This window comes from Watersipora subatra, chromosome 7, assembly GCF_963576615.1.
Source record: "Watersipora subatra chromosome 7, tzWatSuba1.1, whole genome shotgun sequence".
In the NCBI taxonomy this organism is placed as follows: Eukaryota; Metazoa; Bryozoa; class Gymnolaemata; order Cheilostomatida; family Watersiporidae; genus Watersipora; species Watersipora subatra.
The window spans coordinates 40,654,636-40,676,486 of record NC_088714.1 but is presented as its reverse complement, the minus strand read 5'-3'; the positions used below and the strand labels follow the sequence as shown (position 1 = coordinate 40,676,486).

General features: G+C 37.3%; 3 protein-coding genes across 9 annotated transcripts in view; 1 reads left to right on the top strand and 2 right to left on the bottom strand.

Moving 5' to 3' along the window:
- LOC137399339 (YLP motif-containing protein 1-like) overlaps positions 1-12,856 on the bottom strand; it is a 54,722-nt gene extending 41,866 nt beyond the window's left edge. For all 7 annotated transcript variants that reach the window (XR_010979145.1, XR_010979144.1, XR_010979143.1 and 4 more), the window contains exons 1-5: positions 12,633-12,856; positions 8,867-9,044; positions 4,912-5,004; positions 3,712-3,839; positions 1,563-3,122 (exon numbers count right to left, since the gene is read on the bottom strand). Coding sequence is in view for 1 of the 7 variants with exons in the window: in XM_068085410.1 (XP_067941511.1) it covers positions 1,563-3,122; positions 3,712-3,839; positions 4,912-5,004; positions 8,867-9,044; positions 12,633-12,827 (2,154 nt within the window). In the remaining 6 variants the exon portion in view is untranslated. The remainder of the gene's footprint in view (positions 1-1,562; positions 3,123-3,711; positions 3,840-4,911; positions 5,005-8,866; positions 9,045-12,632) is intronic.
- A 401-nt stretch (positions 12,857-13,257) lies between these two features.
- LOC137401172 (REST corepressor 2-like) overlaps positions 13,258-21,851 on the top strand; it is a 28,808-nt gene continuing 20,214 nt past the window's right edge. Inside the window, exons 1-2 of the mRNA XM_068087554.1 lie at positions 13,258-13,436; positions 16,150-16,206. Of these exons, the coding sequence (XP_067943655.1) occupies positions 13,298-13,436; positions 16,150-16,206 (196 nt within the window). The 5' untranslated portion in view covers positions 13,258-13,297. The remainder of the gene's footprint in view (positions 13,437-16,149; positions 16,207-21,851) is intronic.
- Positions 16,247-21,773, bottom strand: LOC137399619 (tigger transposable element-derived protein 6-like). The gene is made up of 4 exons (XM_068085800.1): positions 21,748-21,773; positions 20,819-21,519; positions 17,603-17,804; positions 16,247-16,316 (listed from the first exon to the last, which is right to left on the bottom strand). Exons 1-4 carry the CDS (start codon positions 21,771-21,773, stop codon positions 16,247-16,249), a joined length of 999 nt encoding a protein of 332 aa, XP_067941901.1.

The window sequence follows — 21,851 nt, the reverse complement described above, 5'->3', positions numbered from 1 at the left end:
AGTATGATTACATATGGTGAACGACCTGTAAATACAAATATTCATATGAGAAAGTCACTGGTACAGTATGATTACATATGGTGAATGACCTGTAAATACAAATATTCATATGAGAAAGTCACTGGTACAGTATGATTACCTATGGTGAATGACCTGTAAATACAAATATTTATATGAGAAAGTCCCTGGTACAGTATGATTACATATGGTGAACGACCTGTAAATACAAATATTTATATGAGAAAGTCACTGGTACAGTATGATTACATATGGTGAACGACCTGTAAATACAAATATTTATATGAGAAAGTCACTGGTACAGTATGATTACATATGGTGAATGACCTGTAAATACAAATATTCATATGAGAAAGTCACTGGTACAGTATGATTACATATGGTGAATGACCTGTAAATACAAATATTCATATGAGAAAGTCACTGGTACAGTATGATTACCTATGGTGAATGACCTGTAAATACAAATATTTATATGAGAAAGTCCCTGGTACAGTATGATTACATATGGTGAACGACCTGTAAATACAAATATTTATATGAGAAAGTCACTGGTACAGTATGATTACATATGGTGAACGACCTGTAGATAATAAACCATCTTAACCATCTTCATCAGCAGAAAGAGAGAATTGTACGAATTTATGTACGAACTTTCAACAATTTCGGAAATCCTATCTCTGTTCATTTTATTTTCTTTCTCAGGACTCTTGATGAACCGTGTCAACAAATATGCTCCAAAAAATGACAAGACTTAAACTTACATACAAAAACTGTATTTCAGTCAAAAGTAATTCAAGTTAAGAATGAAACTTTGTGGCAATAATCTATTTACAACTGTAGCTATTGTAGCTACTGTAGCTATACCTACTTTAGCTAACACACTACACTGTTAGAGCATTGGTATCAAAAGTGCACAACACAAACATAATTAGAGATATTCCAGCTACTAATAACATACTAACAATCTCTGCTCATAGTTGCTTACTTGACATATCAGAGAAGGAAGTACTCTAAATCAATTTACTTAGGAGTTACGGATCTTTAAAAAATAAAGTTAAAGCCCCTGACGAGTTGAACAATACTGAGCTCATCAAAAGTTGACAAGACCAACTGTACAGTTGTAGGTCAAACACAATCCATGTATCTAATCTGCGAGGTCATGCCAATGTTTCCCACTGTACTCAGCGCTATAAGAAACCCTCTACGAATCCCGTTTCCTTGCGGGTGCCATTCTCAATCATCTATATATATATATATATATATATATATATATACAAAGATAATAGAAAATGGTAAAAAATTGAAGATTTCCGGTCAAGCCCCCATATTAGAATTAATTTGATTGATTTGCGCTGTCACTTGGAAACAGTATTTGTACACAGAGTCATGTGAATGCTAGTATACCGACCATCAGGGTTTCTGACACAAGCTAGGCAACGCCAGAATACCGGTCGTCAGGGTTCAAAGTGAGAATGCCATTCCGAGAGGTTTGATATAGTGAATAAATATTATAACAGACCAAGGTCAAACCATTATTTTACCTGATCATTTAGTTCCTGCCACGGTTTTCGACCGTCTGAGTGTGGCCTCTGATCATCAGACTGAAAATCAGACCCAGTAGAGTGTGAACCCAATTTGTTAAAATCGTCATGCCCGTCAATGTCCGGTCTAGGGGGAAATCCTTTTTGGGAAGTGTGAATCTGATGGCCCTGCTGCTGCGAATTCCATGACGGATCAGAATGTCCAGGAACAGAAAAGGAAGGACCCCGAGGCCTTTGTTGCTGTGAATTCCACTGGCGATCAGATTGCCCAGAACCAGGCGTAGTAGAAGGGCGTTGCTGTTGTGAATTTCGTTGCTGATCAGGGCGTACGGGACTTGATAATAGAGGACCGCGAGGACCTTGCTGTTGCGAACCCTGATGCTGATCTGGTTGCCCATGGCGAGGCACGGAAACTCTAGGTGGAAATTGTTGAGGCTTCCATTGATGATCAGGCTGCCCTGGACCAGGTGTAGGACCCCTAGGACCTAGCTGGTTAGAGTTCCATTGGGAATCAGAATCACATTGCCCAGAGCCAGGTTTTGGAACTCGAGGGCCTTGTGTTTGAGGATTCCATTGTCGACCAGACTGCCCCTGACCAGGTTGAGGGGCATGGGGACCATGCTGTTGAGTATGCCATTGGCTGTCTGGATGCCCGGGGCTAGGGTTAGGACCTCGAGGTCCCTGCTGTTGAGGGTTCCATTGCTGATCAGGGTTAGGAGCACCAGGACTATGTTGAGAATTCCACTGTTGATCAGGATGCCCAGAGCCAGGTTTAGGACCATGTGGACCTTGACGTTGAGAATTCCATTGTTGGTCAGGTTGTCCTGGTCCAGATGTAGGACCTTGAGGACCCTGTTGTCGAGGATTCCATTGTTGATCACGTGGCCCAGGTCCAGATGTACCACCCTGCCGATCTTGTTGTTGAGAATTCCACGGTTGACCAGGCTGCCTCGATCCTGATATAGGACCTCGAGGGCCTTGTTGCTGAAGGTTCCATGGTTGATCAGTTTGCTGGGAACCAGAAGATGCACCTCGTGGCCCCAATTGTTGAGAATTCCACTGTTGCTCTGGTTTGCCAGAACTGCTTGATGGAGGATTGGGCGGACCTTGCTGTTGTGCATTCCATGTCGACAAAATCGTACCTTGTCCTTGACTTGAATTATTCCAATTATGACTTGCTTGTGGTGTGCCCAATGATGGAGCCTGCTGCTGACCATCCCACTGCTGATTACCTTGTTTAGTCACAGATGGCGTGATTTCATGTTGGGTTGGATTCCATTGTGAAGATGATTGACTAACGTTAGCCGTTTGCTGCCTATCGTGCCAACTTTGAGGAGCCTCCCTAGGGGTAGCAGATGCTTCACCTTGCCGAGACATCTGCTGATCATTTCCCCATTGTTGTGGCGGTTTCTCGGGGGGCTGACTTGACCCATGACTTTTCCATTGCTGAGGTCCAGAATCTTGGGTGTTCCATTGTGGCGGGTTCCAGGACTGAGAAGGTACTGCCGGATCATAGCCAGGTGCTGGCACCGCTGCAGCTATTGGTTGAGTGTTTCCCAACTAAATCACATACAAACAAACATTTAATCAACTGCTATGACCAATTATTTTTCCTATTGACTATTCAAAAGAGGTGACTTTCCAATCAAAGAATTACTATGACTTGTCATAAGGCATTGCTACTCCTAAAACAAAAGAGCGCAGGGATTAAACAGCAATTTTAAATGGCTAAAATAGTCGTATTTTCAAACAGTAGATTTGAAAAATGATTTGAATATTGGATTGGATTAGGAAAGATGAACATACTTGACTACTGGTATAGGACTTGTGATTGACAATCAGAAAATCTTCTCGAGCTTGTGGATCAAAAGCTGTGACAACTTACATGGACCATTGCCAGATATCAGGTTTTACTGGTTGTTTAATTAATTCGGCAGTGATCAGATGTTGAACAGATGATATACATCACACCAACACACAAGTACAATAACACAGCATACTCACACACACATGTACAATATCATACAGTACACCCACTTACATGTCCAATAACATACAGCAAACCCACACACATGTACAATAACATGCTGATATGTATCCAATTCCAATGTCTGTCATTCCGATTTTAAAACTAAAATGAATTTTGTACCTTAGCTTTATGTTTGGCCACAAGAGCCTCTCGCCTTTTTGACAGGTCTGCCTTCTGTGAGTCCATCTGATACTCATATGTTTTCCACTGTTCTTCGTATTGCTTATATTGTTCCTTGTCTGGGTGATCTGAAATTGTAAAGAGATAATGCACTCAAATAATTACAATTACTAAATACCCGGTGAATATTTTTGAAGAAAGCAAAATAAGCGAGAACATTAATAAACAACTGAGTTGGATAAAACAAATTTGGTCATGTAACAGTAGCGATTGCAAACACTTGCACTAACGTTACATGTACAAGTATGAGCAAGATAAAACGATGAACATCAGCCATACTCATGAAAAACTGTTTAGTTTGATTGGATATTTGCATCCCTGTGCCATTTTCATATGTACCCTTGTTGAAGGAAAAATGAGACTGAAAAAGCTAATAAAATCGTGGACATTAGCAGATATTGACGAGGGTAGGGCAATAACTCGCCATATAAATCTTTAATTTAATAATCATTTCAGATCTAAAACCCTCATTAGAAAATACCTTCAATGGCTCATTTACGATGTTTAAAAATGATTCTCACTTTTAGTGGTAGTGTGCTTTTAGTTGACAAACGTGCGCTTTGTCAACAAATCTACATGTTTAACAATTTTGGATTCACTGAGTGCACAGAGCATCAATCTCCATATCGGCATTGTTTATGTTTGGAGGGCTATGCAATGGAGCGCTGCTGTTCCATAAAGGGGCGGCTGCAAACAACATCCAAGGTGTTATTATCTCAATTAACCGAGGAACGGTTCTATCTCAATTGCAAAGAACGACCGGATGTCTTACAACCTTTCTGAGGAAACTAAGATCATTCCAGCAATTATCTGTGTTAGAGTCACTATAATTGGTTTCTGCATTCTCAATCGCGATTGAATTAACCTTGTGTGAAAAAATAAAATGAATGTGTTTATTTACGATTAATAAGTTGTCCAATCAAACTTGAGCTTCGGTTGTGTCTGGCTGACATAGATTGAGCCCGACCAAAGCCATTGGGCAGCAAGCTCTTGCAGTGCGGTTACCTCGGCCGCTCGAAACAACAAAACTTTCCGGCATTTAGAGTTTGCCATGTGGTCCACCCTCTAGCGAAAGCTCTAATCAATAGTGTGCTAAATAGTTGACTGACTGCATATAGAGTTCAAAGGTGAACCACCAACCCTTGTTCTGTTCTTTCCAGTCATAAAACTGGCTCTTCCAGGTCTGGTACTGTTCCTCAAACCGCTGCTCATCCTCCAGGCACTGCGCCAACTCTACAACCAAGCATCAGCACATCAAGACCGCCTCATTAGACCTGTTTAAAAATGTGCTTGCATCAAAAAAGTCGATTTAATGAAATTAAAACCAATAAAAGGCTAAAACATCAGCTACAATTTGATGTTATGTTTGTCTTTATAGACTAACCCTGTCCAGAGAGATAAGCATTTGAATGAGGCCATCTTTTAAAAAGCTCAGATTCGAGCAGGTGCTTCATTCGTAACAAGTGACGTAACAAGTGATACATGTGAAAAGAGTCCACGAGTGATAAACATTAGATCTCTTCATTAGCCACTCATCAGCTCGAAATTTTTATATAGGTCATATTAAATGTTATCACTCGTAAAACGGTTTGTCTGTGATTTCGAAGGTTCTCGTTGTTAGGAATTTTACTCTATTACTAGTTAGTTACGCACATCGACTAGTAGTAGATTCTAGTAGCTACGTGCATCGACATTCAATTTACTGATTTAATTGAAATCGTTAATTTACTGAATTACTGCATCTACACGTTTTATTGACAATAAACAGAATTGTAACAATGCTCAGTTCAGCGAAGGTGACTCAGAGTTTTCTGAGAGTCAGGTGATTAAAGATGGGCACAGACAGGTTATGATTAGAGCTGACAGGCCTCAACAGCGTTATCCTGCAGAGAAAGATATGATAATGGAGGTAAATTTATTTTTAACTTTGAGTATCCTTTACATATATTCTAAACTAACGGTAATAATTTTAGTACTCGTGAATACATCTACTAATAAGCAAAATTATAACTTTTGCTATCACGAATCATCGTTTCATAACTTTTTAATCGTTTTACAACTTCTTATCGTTTCACCTAGCAACATTTGCTTAAATTTTCTTTGGCATTTTTAGCTAGTAAATTAGATATATGATTAGAATTCAAGTTCATTTCTCACTTGTAGAAAGTGAGGAACATCTATTTATCAATGCTCATCTTTAATTCTCAGAAACAAAGCTCCGAATCGTTGGCTTTGCGTACTTATGCTTTTGTTAAAAATTTATTCATTTTTAAAATTACACTCGCAATCTAACTCTCAAATTGAAAGCTTTCAGTGGATACGCGTTAGAACGGCATATTTATGAGTAATATATATTTATTACATTTGTTTTATAGAATACAGGATGTTCACGTGGTGCTACCAGCGGAGGAGCTGTGTTAGTTTGAAAACTGCCATAAATGGGAAAGAGAAGACACAATGTGTGCTGCCCAAACCATTATATGTTTTGCTTGAGTTTGCTGCAGTAGATTAATTTGTCCCATTATATGAGCTGAAACTATGCGAATGGCCACGACTTGGATGGATGTTTTTAATAAAAACTTTATGCTCAATGAAATTTTTTCGGCTTATCGGTGGGTTAATTGATTTCAACGAAAGTGACATTGTTTTGCATTCACTATTTCGGTCAACTCATAAAACCATTTGTTTTGTGCTTGAATTAACTAATCGGATGTGACCAGTAAATTTTTTCAACAACTTGATACAGATAATGACTAGATAACGTTGACTAGACATGACTTTTTGAGACGCAGTTGGTTTCGCCATATACTCGAACATAATATTTTCAAAGATGGCGGTGTGCTTATTTTGTTTAATAGCTAGTTTCCGGTTTGGGTAGCAACTGAAAACTCAGCTGATACAAAGGACGCGTGAAAAAAGTTAACTCGACGACCTAAATACCGTAGACTGGTAGAATTGTAGTCGGTACTCAGATATTTACACAGCATTTAGAGGAAGCTAATACGAAAAGTTTTTAATTTCCCTTATTTGAGGCGTTTGAGATTTTCATAATAATGTATCTGTAGATGGATTTAAAATTTTATTCTAGCCAACATGAGCAAATACAACATAAAGTAAATGCTAAAAAGCCATGTAGGACTACACTTTTATCACAATAGCCGATGTGAATACAAGAGATAGAGGCAGGTTGTATCACTTGTTACATCATTTGGGCAAGTCTGGGCATGGTTTGTGGCCTGAGCATTTTAACCGGAATCAACTTTTGTCGATTTTAATCTTCAAATATCTTGACAGTGAGATCGCCTAACACAAACAACATATCAACTGATAGACAAAAAATGCTTTCTTTTGAAATCAACTAAAATTTGACGCAATCACATCTTTAAAAGTACTAAAAAAAGATGTATTCGGGGAAAATGATTTAAAAGTTTGAAAGGTAGCTGATGAAATTTTAAGAAAAAAACCTTATAAAGATCCCCTTTTACTGTGATTTCTTTTGGAACACTTTTGATATACATAGCAATACATCCTAACAATGTTAGCGGTACTTTTGATATACATAGCAATACATCCTAACAATGTTAGCGGTACTTTTGATATACATAGCAATACATCCTAATAATGTTAGCGGTACTTTTGATATAAATAGTAATACATCCTAACAATTTTAGCAGTACTTTTGATATACATATCAATACATCCTAACAATTTTAGCGGTTAACTACAAAATTATTTGTTCCAAGCAGCATTGGAAAATGGTGACATTCTCTGATATTAATGCATGCAATAGTCATCATTAATTAAGCTAACTGAGTTGTTTTGCTTCTACTAGCCTTACCCACACATTGCGGGGTTGTCGCTACGCACTGTATCTTGTACTAATACTGGAATGATAGTCACCTGTTGCTCAGAAGCAATTGTGGTTGGATGCCCTTCCTAACACTACCTATGGTCCTTGTGCGAACAACTGACCTTCTGATCTAGGCCTGTTTACAATCCACTGAACCAGTTTGCGTCGTAGAGAAATCTAATTCATTCAGAAATTTAGTTGCCTGCTCTGTCACTAACGCTAGCTGAATGAAAGAGTAACTTATGGACTCTGTAGACAGAGTCACCAAAAAGGAATGACAATCATCTTTCTCTACTAGCTATTCTAGATGAGTGGAATAGCTGGGAGTGCTGACAAAGATCTGACCAAAGACATGGCTAACAAAATGCCTTAACGAAATACCTGAAAATGTGACTGATGACTTGTGATCTGACATATAAGCTGACTGGTGAACTGACATACAACCTGACTGGTGATCTGACATTCAACCCGACTGGTGAACTAACATACAACCTGACTGGTGAACTGACATACAACCCTACTGGTGAACTAACATACAACCTGACTGGTAAACTGACATACAACCCTACTGGTGAACTAACATACAACCTGACTGGTGAACGGACATACAACCTGACTGGTGATCTAACATACAACCTGACTGGTTATCTAACATACAACCTGACTGGTGAACTGACATACAACCTGACTGGTGATCTGACATTCAACCCGACTGGTGAACTAACATACAACCTGACTGGTAAACTGACATACAACCCTACTGGTGAACTAACATACAACCTGACTGGTGAACGGACATACAACCTGACTGGTGATCTAACATACAACCTGACTGGTTATCTAACATACAACCTGACTGGTGAACTGACATACAACCTGACTGGTGATCTGACATTCAACCCGACTGGTGAACTAACATACAACCTGACTGGTAAACTGACATACAACCCTACTGGTGAACTAACATACAACCTGACTGGTGAACGAACATACAACCTGACTGGTGATCTAACATACAACCTGACTGGTTATCTAACATACAACCTGACTGGTGAACTGACATCCAACCCGACTGGTGATCAAACATACAACCTGACTGGTGAACGGACATCCAACCCGACTTGCGACCTAACATACAACCTGACTGGTGAACTGACATACAACCTGACTTGCGACCTAACATACAACCTGAATGGTGAACTGACATACAACCTGCCTGGAGACATAGTTCGAGGTTTGGCTCACCTGGATCATTCTGCTTGCATTGATTGAGAAATTCCTCTTCTTGCTTCTTTGCTTGAGCTTCTAGCTGCTTCTGTTGAGCTGAGATCAGCTTGCTCTCCTGCCACATTTTTGCTTGATTCTGAAGCATGGAGATCTTTTGTTTTTCATCCTCATTGGGTTCGGAAGGAGGTGGTCCAGGCTAGGAGCAAAATGGATATGCATAAAATGTCAATAAGCATATATAATTAGTCTGCCAATAACCTTAATCATGACATAAATTATCATGTTGGTTCAACTACTCAACCTAAACACAAGTAAAATGGATGAGTAGCAACTAAGCAAATTTGCAGCTAAGCCTGGATTTTAACTAATCTATATATATATATAAATCTCAAAGTTTGTCTGAGTGTACTTCGGTATATCCTTCGGTGTGTCTGGCTATAGCTATTGAAATTTTGGAATTAAAATCGCAAACGCAGGTTTGTGATCCAATTGTTTAACCACAAGTCTATGAAGGCTCTTACGAATCATAGCTCTTACTATATAATGCATACACCATTTTCTCGATATCACACGCTAAATGACGTATTAATTGAAACTCTATGAATTATATGAAACACGATGCTTTTTTCGTGTACTTCTATTTCAAGATTTTCGTAAAGTTCAATTGCTAAATCCGTAGGCCTACAGGCAAATACTTTTCACGCAGACAATTGTATTATCTCGAGTAGAAATAGCCTCTATATTATCTCCATTCGGTCAGACAAAGACAGTCCGGTATCTCATTTTTTCCTTTATACCAGCATCGAGAGGTAGCAGTATCGTCGTATTCAATGTTTTGATGGATAGCTTCTGCTGGAACAGTAACCTTTTTTATACACACATTTTTACGACAAATTTTTACGACATTTTTAACACAAATTGTTATTATTAATCCAACGTATTCAAGACTTTTATTGTTTTTTTTTAGTTCATATTAATAATATCATTACAGAATCATCTTTTATTGTAATCGTAGCAAAACTGACTTAATTTAGCTATAATTTGCTAATTATTTCACATTTACATCTAAACCTTTTTATAATCGTTTTATTTTTTTTAATTTATTTGACCTGCCGAAAACATTTTCCACATATTAACTTTGAAAACTAGTTTGACAAAATTTGAAAACCTTTATAGTTGTTTTATTTTTTTTCTTATTCATTTAAACTGCACAGAACACTTTTTTCATGATAAGTTTGAAAGTTGAAATAGTGACTGTTGTTATATGTTAAATAAAAATAAAGTTTTTGTGCAAAGACTTTTATTACCCGGGCAATGCCAGGCATTCAACTAATCAGACTAATGGTGAATATAAGTTTTCTTGTTACATATTAAAGTGAACAGCAAGAATGTTAAAGGGCGAGTGATATTGCCTTGGCTTTCTGAGCAAATGTTCTTTGCAGTTATTCATAATGCAATTATAAGCATCGCTTGTTACGGCAACTGAAAGTTGATTTTATATTGGAGATACCAAGTGAATCTTTAGGCAGGCTAAGTTAAAAAAACCTGAATGCCTCCATTTACAATATTATTGCTTGGCCACAAGTCAATTTAAAATGAATGTAAAAAATGCTGAAACAAATATAGTAATACTTCAACTTACGAGTGCCCCAACATATGAGGAACTTGAGATACAAGCCAGCTTTAAAGCAAATTTTAGCACTAATATACTAGCCATGTTTGAGATACGAGCACCCGAGTCAGTGGCCAAGTATGTCGCAGGCGTTTTATGGAAACAGCATCGCTCTGTATTTTTCAACTGCTCAGGTTATACTTTTATACCGTGTTTTTTGTGTGCGATTTTCAGAGCAGAATTATGTGAATTAAAAGTACTGTGCGTAGACCGAAAGTTAACTGGTACAATGATGAATAATGCAAGGAAAAAGCGAATGATAAGAATATATATATATTAAACGTAAAATTATTGAAAAAATATGAGAAAGGTGTACACGTGATTTGGCTGTCTCGCCAATATGACAGAAATACATCAACAATATGCACAATTATTAAACAGAAGGATAATATTAAGGGCCTAAATATGCAAAAAGACTAACCATGGTTTCCAAACGGCATAGCGATCTTTATGAAAATATGGAAAGACTGATGTTTTAGATAAAAAACAAACAATTAGCCGGCGACAGCGCAACTGAAACGATACTACATGAAAATACCAGTGCTATCTATCAAGACTATAAAAATAGACATTCGGACAAATTGGCTAGTGGTCGTAGATTCGCCCTTTTTGACGACGCATGCGTTCGTCCTTTTCCGCAGCATGTTGAAAGGGCGGCAAAGGCCTTAATATTTCTTCAATTTCTTAGATTCCATAGGTTTATCTTAAAGGTCGACTTGCAACAAAGTTCATATTCCAGTTATTAGGTATCAAAAGATTCATCATGTCTTACTCTGCTGTGTTGTAGGTGCAAAATATGTGGAAACGTGATTAAAAGCTAAAAAACGAACAATTAATCGCTGCCATCCAGAAAACGCAGTAGGCTGGAATCAATTTATTTTGATGACGTACTCAAGCAATTTGGTTATTGCTTTGACGCGTGATGTTATCACTTGAATTGAAAGGCCAATAAAAAGGCTCAGTAAAAAACTTCTCGTAGCACTAGTTTATGACAAACACTTTGGGTTTTACCAAAAAGCCTGTATCAAATATAGATGCGCGCTACTTTACAGTTTTGTTACTGTTTTGCTAAACACCGCAAATCATTTCTGCAGCCTTTTTCGACTATCACGAGTAAACAACAGACTCTTCATGTTTATCAGAGGATAATATGCACACCTTCGAGCTAAGGTTAAAAAAATAAACTAAATTTTAGGCTAGGTTTTGAGATATCAGTGCTCAATGTGACAGCATTACAATGATGATGAAATGGATGCATAAAAACAATAGACATGGTTTTATTGAATGCGTGAAGTATATTTGTTAAAATATTTCGACGAATGAGGTTGCATGAAAGTGTAAACAGAAGCACATCGTGTTCAACTACGTCGTCCCATTTTAGCCGTTATGGAGAGGGATTCTAGCCTATGGCGTTTTCATGATGGCCGCGACTAACTGTTCGTGCTTGAGCTTTTTAAGAGCTTGTAAACACATTCCCACATATTTTACCCCTCCAACACAGCAGAGGAAGACATGATAAACCTTTTGATACCGAATAACTGTAATGTGAATTTTGTTGCAAGTCAACCTTTAATGTGTACTTTGGGCAGCATACAGTTCATCCTACATAAAATTCAATTTGAATGAACGTCAAAAAACAATAGGTATACTAAATAATAGATTTCTGCGGTAAGAGAGCTATGTCCAGTGATCAAAGCAAAAGCATTCATTTTGGAAACTATCTACGTTTATCACGTTCTGGTTTACTGCAGTTTGCATTCATCACAATAGGACAAATATTTGTTGCATACTTGTCCAGGAATTTTAACATAATCTTGTCGTAACGGCACAACCCAGTAGGCCTACATATAAAAAACATAATTTTCTCAACAACAGAAGCAAGCAGTCTTACAAACAAAAACCAAGGCATAGGCTAGCATGGACTATCTTGTTAAACAACAAAATTTTTGTTCTATGATTGTTGTATGGCATAATTTGAAAAGCATTTCTGTTTGCAGTGAAATTATTACCAATAGAGTAATAATATGCGTCGATTAGGTCTATGCCTGTCTTAATTAAGCGCAGCCTCCATATGTAAAATATTTTCAACATTATTTCACCGTTTCCCTTTACCGGAGGAGGTGGTTGCACGGGTGGTGGAGGGTGGACGGCAGGTGTAGAGGCGATTTCCATTTGTCCAAAGGCTGGATTCCCCAGAAACGGTGGTTGTGATTGCAGCTGCGAAAGGGTAGGTGGCTGTTGATAACCACCCATCATTGTCATCATCATCTGCTGCTGCTGTTGCATATTTCCTGGAAGGAAATTCATGGTGCTGCAGAATAAGAGACGAATAATAATATTTATTTTTACACTTCTAGTTTGCGCCGAAGAGCCGCCATAATCAAAATGAGCCTTAGCGGTGTGACGAGATAGCTATTTTTTTACAGAGTCATTTCGTTTGGTAGACACAAGCTTACATGCGTTCACGATTTTAATGATTCGTGTATAACCTATTCTACCAGCATTAGTAGCACAACTCTTTAGTATAGTCTCACACTTTGGCGTATTGTGTATTATTGCGCATCTCAGACAATACGTTCAATTTGGTGATTTAAAAATACACAAAAGAATTTGGTGAAAAATATTTTTAGTTTTTATCATAAATTTATTTTCATGTTTAATAGTTTTTGTTATATATACGAAGTGTTGTTTGCGTCGCGGTAGATTTTCCTTCGCCAGTGAAAGCTTTCACCTTGAAGCGCAACAGTCAGATTGGTAACGATTAGCCAGTTTCTGCTATGATGACAAGCCAGAATAATGTAGACCAGAAAGGCGCAAGGACTAGATTAAGCAATGGTTCCGTGCGGCCAATGTACAACGATGATGCATTTAATAGCGATCTTGATAGCCCTGTTGAGGAACAGCAAAACAATGGTGGTGAGAAACGAACGTCATATCAAAAAGACCATCCCCGATTGCTTATGAACTATATTTCAAATAATGACAATTTAAGAATTTGCACGCGGTCTAAAGTTATGATTAGGTTGGTATCGATTGTAAGTGCAAGTGCGCATAAATTTCTAGAAGCAAAATAAATGTTTACGTGATAACTAAGACACTGTAACATAATGCTAAGATATCCTATAGCAATGAAGGGCTGTTGTCGTTCTAATGCCTATGTGAATCGATCGAGAGATTCAACAATAAAAACTGCAACATCTAAATAGGAAATAAGTCAAATCTACTTGCTTTTGGAGATTCGTATATATAGTGTTATGAGCATGATATTTGAGACGTAAAGCACCCACTAGCATTAATGCGAAGCAAAAATAATTGTGGCATGCTAGCATTAAATGAAAATAGAATAATTTAAAGGCTGAATTTTAAGTTGGTGCATTTGGTTAACGCTGGTTAACTTATCACATATTTGTACACTAGCAACACGCATGGTTGCTCAATAACATGCTAGAGAATTAGTCATTCAAGCGCCCATAGCTGGCTTGCTTCAGAAGCAGTGAGTAGGCTTTTGCTATGTGGTTCTATTTTACTATATCTGGATTGTAGCATAACTCTGTCCCAACAGAATGTTGGGCGATAACATCGAGAAAAAGTTTCACAGTTATAAACATGCATAGGCTACTATTGTGTATATTTTTACCTTTTTGTATTTTACACTGGTAGCTGTTATTTAGCACACATAGGCATTGTTTTTGGGGTATCTCTTTAGCGCATGCAGTTTTTTTGCTTGCCATTAATGTTACTAATTCATGTTCAAGCTAAACATGCCTTTTAATTTTCGATTTTCATGATCATTAATGTTAAGAGGTTATTACTGTGACGCTGAGTGATAGTGTGGAAGTTAATTGAATGTAGATGATAAAACCAATGTATCTTTCAAGATTTTTTTATAAATGCTGCTTTAATATATTATTGTTTTGAAATGAAATTAATAAGAAAGAAGTATCCTAGATTTACGGTGGGACTCTACCATTATTTTACTTGTCTATTTCATTGCTTGCTGCCAGGTACCTAATTTACCGTAAAACCTCTAATTGAACGCCATGGCGCTCTATTTTTCAACTTTTCTATGGTGGCGGTCAATTGGAGGCTGCGTTCAAATACAGGCTGGCAGTCTATTTTTCAAAATTTTTGGAAAATAAATTTAGCTCTAGGCGAAGCGGATGTCACTTATATTTTGCTCTCATTTTTAGGTGCACCGATATTAAACGTTTTGAATGCAATAAATCTGCTAACTTCTAACGTGTCAAAGATTTTCTCAATAAATGTGCATCTATAAACTGATTAATATCTCTACCAGTTGATATCTATTTCTTGCAATTGACCTGCGATGATATTATAGCCTGTGTTCTTCTTTGCAATTTGTTGGAATTTTCAAATTTTATTTCGTTTTAAGTTTGAAGACATTTTTATTTTATATCTATATTTGACATTGTTGAATAAAAGCTCATTGCACTCACTGATATGTTTGCTACAGTTTACAGCCAAAGCTAGCTTTTTATGTGCAATAGAAGTGGAGTTGTGGGCATCGATCGATTTTAAGCCGTGTTAAGATAGCCGCAAGGATGCTATTAAATAACATGCTATAAATTTGCATATTTATAATTTTTACAACAATATTCTATTAAATGATACAAATATATATTCATGAACAAGTGACATAAACGAACTATACTTATCTTACATGCGGAAACAAAATTTAACATTTTTAAAACGAAAATATTTCCATCATTTGCTCTGATAGCTGCGTTCTGATTGTTGCTTTCGATGGAACAAGCATCTTCTAGTTGTCCAATACCTTCCACAATTATCTTCTAACCTCAACTCTTCTTCTGCACTACTAAACTGGTCGGTATTAGTGTCCAATCAATGTTTTTGGCATAACAAAACTTTCACACGCTGTATTTAGCACTAATGATGCAGCGTATAAAAGTTTGCTTGCTAAAAGTCTGCTTGCGTAACCTTTAGCTCAAAACTTGCGAACCGGTTTTTATATACATGTCCTTCGAAGTATTAGAACCGCGTTAAACAAGGAACTACTATTAGCCTGAGACAGTTAGTAGTTATTTCTATGTTGTTGCTTTCAAAGTTCCACCAACCATCGTATATTTAAACCATTTTTTATATATGTACATGTACTTCGAAGTATCAGGACCGCGTTAAACAAGGAACCACTATAATTAGCCTGAGACGGTAATTATAACGTTGAACGTTCATCTACTATCGTGAATTTAAGCAGTTTTTTTTTATAAATGCAAGCTACTTCAATATAGAAAGATTTTCGTTACGGTATTGCTTGCAAAGTTTTAATGAAAATTACGAAAAGCTTTGGAATTGGGCAACGAGAGAATTAACTGATATTGATATAAACGATTCATTATTAATGTACGATTTTGTGGTAACTTTTCTACTGATCAGTTGATATTATGGGCTCGAAAAGATCAAATAATGTCAAAGTGGCGGTCAATTGGAGGTGGCGCTCAATTAGAGGTTTTATGGTAATTTTCTCATTAAAGTAATCTCTTAGCTAGATACTCAAGCTGTAGCTAATAGATTTAAGGATCTAATTCCACTAACCTTACCTTTTTGTAAGCGGTACTAGATTTCCAAAGTATTTTGAAATTTTTTTTAGCTGTGGTTATGAGAGTTGGCAAAGACTATCAAGCCTCCATACCCGAATGTAATCCAGGTAATGTTATATGTTATACTCATTGCATTAGTTACATGTGTTAGTAAAGGTCGGGCTCCACACACAACAAATTGGATCTTTTGCATAGTTGTTCCAGATAGTTGCTGCATCTGCAGCACATTGTTGATGTGTCTGTTGGACTGAACATTTTGTTTTATGTCACCAAAGATTAAGCCTGAGACACCTGAGGAATTTTATTCTAACAATCATACTCTTAGTTTCATTGTACTCATTTTCAACACCAGCTAGTTTCATCTAAAATTCTCTTTAAAAGGACCATATCACTAGGGCATCTTACAAGCAACTACATGTATTTGTATGTAGATTAAGACATTCTCATTGATAACATATATATATATATATATAGATATATATATGTATATATATATGTATATATATATATGTATATATATATATATATATATATATGTATATATATATATGTATATACAGATAATGGTTGAGACTTCACTGATATAGTGCTCAAAGTTGTCCACCGAGCCTGTATAAGTACAAAGATGGAAAAAGATTTTAGCAACAGTTTATGACTAAAAGTTTCATACTGCATGCAGTAATCATCAGATGCTAATGTGAAGTCTTCACATTAGCATCTGATGATTACTGCATGCAGTATGAAACTTTTAGTCATAAACTGTTGCTAAAAACTTTTTCCATCTTTGTACTTATATATATATATATATATATATATATATATATATATATATATATATATATATATATATACACACACACACACAGTAAAACATGGATAACTCAAACTTCATGGGACCGAGCGAAAGTGTTTGAGTTATCAGAGCGTTCAAGTTATCAGAGCACAGTCACAAGTGAATGTATTTATCAGTAGATACATATACAAACTACATGTATATATAAAACTAAAGTATAGGTTGTTTGTTGTAAGTTGAAGGGCATCTGATGTAGAGTTTTAAAGTATTTATCAGAAAGTATAGATATTTTTATAAACCTGAGATTTGTGTGTTGTTTTAGGTGATGTGACTGCCAGAACTTTTTCAGATTAAAATTGGCATAACCTAATCGCGGTTAAAACGCTCAGAAGACATTTTTTCTTCTGAGTGTTTTACTCGAGATTAATTTTGCCAATTTTAATCTTAAAACATCTTGTCAGTCACATCACCTAAAACTGCAAACAAATCTCAGCCCAATAGAAAAATATCTATTCTTTCTGATAATTTTTAAAACTGGACATAAGTAAACATTTATGACCAATGCAAAAAAAGCATGCTTTACATCTGATCAGTTGTTTCATTTAAAAAACTTATCGAGTGTAGTCTGTGACAAGGTATTTTTTTGACAAAGATCAACAGTGTGACTTATTGTAGAAATAGATTTTAAACAGTTATTATAGTCCTTGCACTCTCTCGTATCTATAAAACGTCTGAGGACATCTAAAGCGTTGTTTGCTTCAGCCAAGGTAGGTGGATCAGGTTCAACAATCTCAGCCTCATCCTCTCTATCGGACTCATCGAGAGTACCACAATATGTCACGGACTGCACAATCTCTGCATCACTCAAATGCTCAGCAACAGTAATGTCTGCATCAACCACTAAAAGTTCATCTGCAAAACCAAACTTGAATTTAAGCTAAAGTAACACTATTTTTAAAACATTTGTTAGGCACCTTAGACAGTCATAAATTTAGCCCTTTATCGGGTCGAGTTCATGATAATGTAACAGCATTGGCTATTTCAAGATTACTTACTTGCTGTCACATTTGATGTAGAACAGGGGCGCTCAACAGGCGGCCCTGGGGCCGGATGCGACCTTCAGCCTGATTTTATGCGGCCCCCCAGAGACTTTACCAATTTAAAATTTTTATACTGAATTTTCTGCCCAAGTTCAGGCCCTAACTTAGCAGAAATGTAGGCCAGTTGTAACCACACTTTCTGACCATGTTAACAGCTATGCTATGACTCTTGGAAATCCCCTTCCCTTGCATCACTTTTTTCTTCCTGTCTGATATTACTGCACATGTGGGTAAAATCCCCAGTTTTTAGGGAATTTTCCTAACTGACCTGCTAACTGTTGGTTTATAAATCGGTTCATTCATTTAGACACAAGCATGGCAAGTAAAAGGAAGATAGACAAAAAGGGCAGAGAATTTAATAACGATTGGAAATTAAGCTATTTTGTGAAATACCACTCTGTAAATCAGGCTGTCTGCGTAATTTGCAACCAAATTATAACAGTTCTCAAAGAATATAATCTTCGACGGCATTATACTACTCGCCATGCACAACAGTATGACCAGCACAGTGGCCGAGAGAGAGCAGAGAAGTATGAAACACTGTCAAAAAATCTCGCATCACAGCAGCGCTTGTTCACCCGCTACACTGAAATCAGTGAAAAGGCTACAAAGTGTAGTTTGGTGATAGCTAACAAAATTGGCCAGAGGCAGCTGCCATTTCAACATGGAGAGTTTGCAAAAGTGGTAAGTTTATCTCTATTTCATCAATATGCTGAATATTACCGGTTCTTGTTTGGGTACCATTTATATGTGTATTATATTTGCATGCATTTTATGTTTTATTTAAATTTTATCAGCATATTCAACAGCACATGAAATTATTGTTATTGACTATTGTATTGTAGGTACTGACAGCATTTGTGGAAGAGTTTTGCCCCGACAAAAAAGAAGCACTGGAGAGCATCTCTTTATCAAGACACACAGTAATTAGAAGGATTGAAACATTGAGTAAGGACATTGAGCGCAAACTCAAAGTGGTTGCAAGCAATTTTATCTACTTTAGCATTGCGCTTGATGAGAGTACAGATAATTCAGACATAGCACAACTTGCCATCATGGTCAGAGGTATTGATGATCAGTTCAGCATCACAGAGGATTTTCTCACAATGAGTAGCCTTCACGGCACCACAACTGGTCAAGACATATTCAACAACCTGCTCAAAGAACTTAAAGATTTCAATCTACCACTTGAGAAGTTATCAGGGATATGCACTGATGGTGCGCCGGCAATGACTGGAGAACACACAGGCTTAATTGGCTTGCTGTTGAAGTCCAGACTGTGGAATGTCCCTCCTATTGTGTACCACTGCATCATTCACCAGGAAAATTTAGGAGCACAGCACCTTAAGATGGGACATGTCATGGAATTGGTTGTATCCACAGTAAACTACATAAGGGCTCGAGATTTGAGCCACCGCCAGTTCAAAGAGATGCTGAAGGAGATTGAAGCAGAATTTCAAGACGTGACATATTATTGTAAAGTGAGATGGCTCAGTAGTGCAAAAACACTTCGTCGGTTCCTCAGTCTTTTAGATCCCATCGATACTTTCATGAGAGGCAAAGGACGTAACCATGAAGAATTCAGAAATGTGGCATGGATAAATGATCTTGCTTTCCTGGCAGACATTACTGAGCATATGGCAGATCTCAACCGCAAACTACAGGGAAAGCAACAGCATGTATCATCTCTGTGGAGCCATATAACAGCTTTCCGGTGTAAATTAAATCTGTGGGTTGGTCAACTTCAAAATGGAAACTGCACACATTTTAAGAGCCTGCTGGAGCGACAACAGAGTGTTGAAAATCATGTCAGCGCAGAGCCATATGCAAAGCTCCTGACTGGCCTTGCTGCTGAATTTGGCAGGTTTGCTTAATTTGATGGCACTTGCATGCATATCAACATCTTTGAAGACCCATTCTCAGTCGACGCAGAAGAAGCACTTGCTCCTCTACAAATGGAACTGATTGATATTTAAGCTGATAAAAGGCTGAGCCAGCATCACAACAGCCATGAACTTGTAGAATTTTACCGTGATTTTCTTCCAAAACAAAGATTTCCAGGCCTATACAAACATGCTTTACTCATGGGCAGTTTGTTTGGCTCGACTTATCTACGCGAGCAGTTCTTCAGCCGTATGAAGCATACCAAAAATAAATACAGGACAACTATCACTGATTAACACTTGACCCAGCAACTAAGACTGGCTTCCTCAGCTACCCAGCCTGACATTGATAGAATAGTCAGAGAAAAGCAATGCCAAGTATCACACTGAAATATCTAATTACATGTTTTAGTGTTTGTAACTGTCCATGAAATGTTCAATTTATGTACCTGTACATGTATATCTCATTTACTTTAGTTGTACAATTTATTTTACTAACCTAAATAAAGTTTACTGTAAAATAAATAGCACTGTAAATCTTAATTAATCAGTTCACGGAACTCTGTGTGCAAACAAGGAGTATAGCAACTTTGACCTAACTTATGTAGATGTAATCTCGGCCCCCTGCCTACAGATAATTTTTCATATTGGCCCTCACTATGAAAAGGTTGAGCACCCCTGATGTAGAATCAATGGTGTGTAGTAGAAGATTTAGATTTCTCACAGTGTCACCTTCTTCATTATCATCAGCAGTGGAAGTCGCATCTGTTTAATCAAGGTTGGTATGACCAAACTCGTGGTGAAAACAGTTGGCAATCGTTTCTTTTGTGACACGGCTCCATGCTCTGTCCACCCAGTGTATTGCTTGCAAAACATTGATAGAATCATCTGGCTTCTCCATGAGTGTCAATGTAATCAACAGTGAATTGCAAAACTTGCTGACGATAGTAAGATTTAAAAGTTCGAATGATTCCTTGGTCCATAGGTTGCAGCACGCTTGTGGTATTGGGTGGTGTAAATAGAAGCCTGATTGACGTAAGCCCATTCATAGTTGGGTGTGCTGGACAGTTGTCAATGATGAGAAGCACTTCTCTGTTTTTTCTGGTCATCCGGCAATCAAGATCTCTTACCCATGTTTGAAAGATGTCACTCACCATCCAAGCCTTCTTATTGTTGTAATACTGACATGGAAGGTTAGTAACATTTTTAAAACAGCGGGGATTTTTGAACTTTCCTATTACAATAGGAACTTCCTTCTCGGTGCCCGACATATTAGCGCAATGTGCCACAGTCAGTCTTTCTTTTGACAACTTCCCTCCACTACACTTCTCCCCTTTAAAGTGCAACGTTTTGTCGACCATGAGCTTGTAAAACAACCCGGTTTCGTCCATATTGAATATGTCATCATAAGTGTACGTTTGATGTAATGGAGTAAGCACCTCTTCTTTCCACTTTTCCACTTCTCCAACATTAACTGCAGCTGACTCTCCAACAACTATCTGACTGCCAATAGAATGCCTTTTCTTCCACCTGTCGATCCAACCGCGAGAAACAGTAGTATCCTTTCCTAAATCCTGTAAAAACTTGTTAGCCTTTTCTAACAAAATTGACCCATCGATAGGTACGCCTTCACTGCGCACTTGTCTAAACCAAGTCAATAATAATACACCATCCAAATCATCGTGCGACGGTTGAACGATCTCTTAGCCTTGATGAATTTTGGTCACATAACGATCTTATTTTTTCTTTTTGTTTAATCCATGTTAACACTGTACTTTTTGGAAGATTTTCTCTTTCTGATAATATAATGCTGATAGCTTTTGTCCTGCTTCGATTTCCTCGAGTACTTTAAGTTTTTCAGAAGGTTTCTACCCTTTTCTTTGCTTGCGTGATGCCATCGTAAAGCGGATGTCTGTTGTAACGGACGCCAAGCCACGAGCCTATTTGTGACATTTTATCTTTATGTATCCGCATAT

Excerpts from the sequence above, each read along its gene's own strand:
- LOC137399619 (XM_068085800.1), bottom strand. The coding sequence starts at position 21,773 with ATGGCATCACGCAAGCAAAGAAAAGG. Across the intron at positions 21,520-21,747 it reads TCACGCAAGCAAAGAAAAGG|ACAAGTGCGCAGTGAAGGCG; the intron begins GTAGAAACCTTC and ends GACTTGGTTTAG. Across the intron at positions 16,317-17,602 it reads CGTTTTATAGATACGAGAGA|ATGCAGCAACTATCTGGAAC; the intron begins GTGCAAGGACTA and ends AATGTGCTGCAG.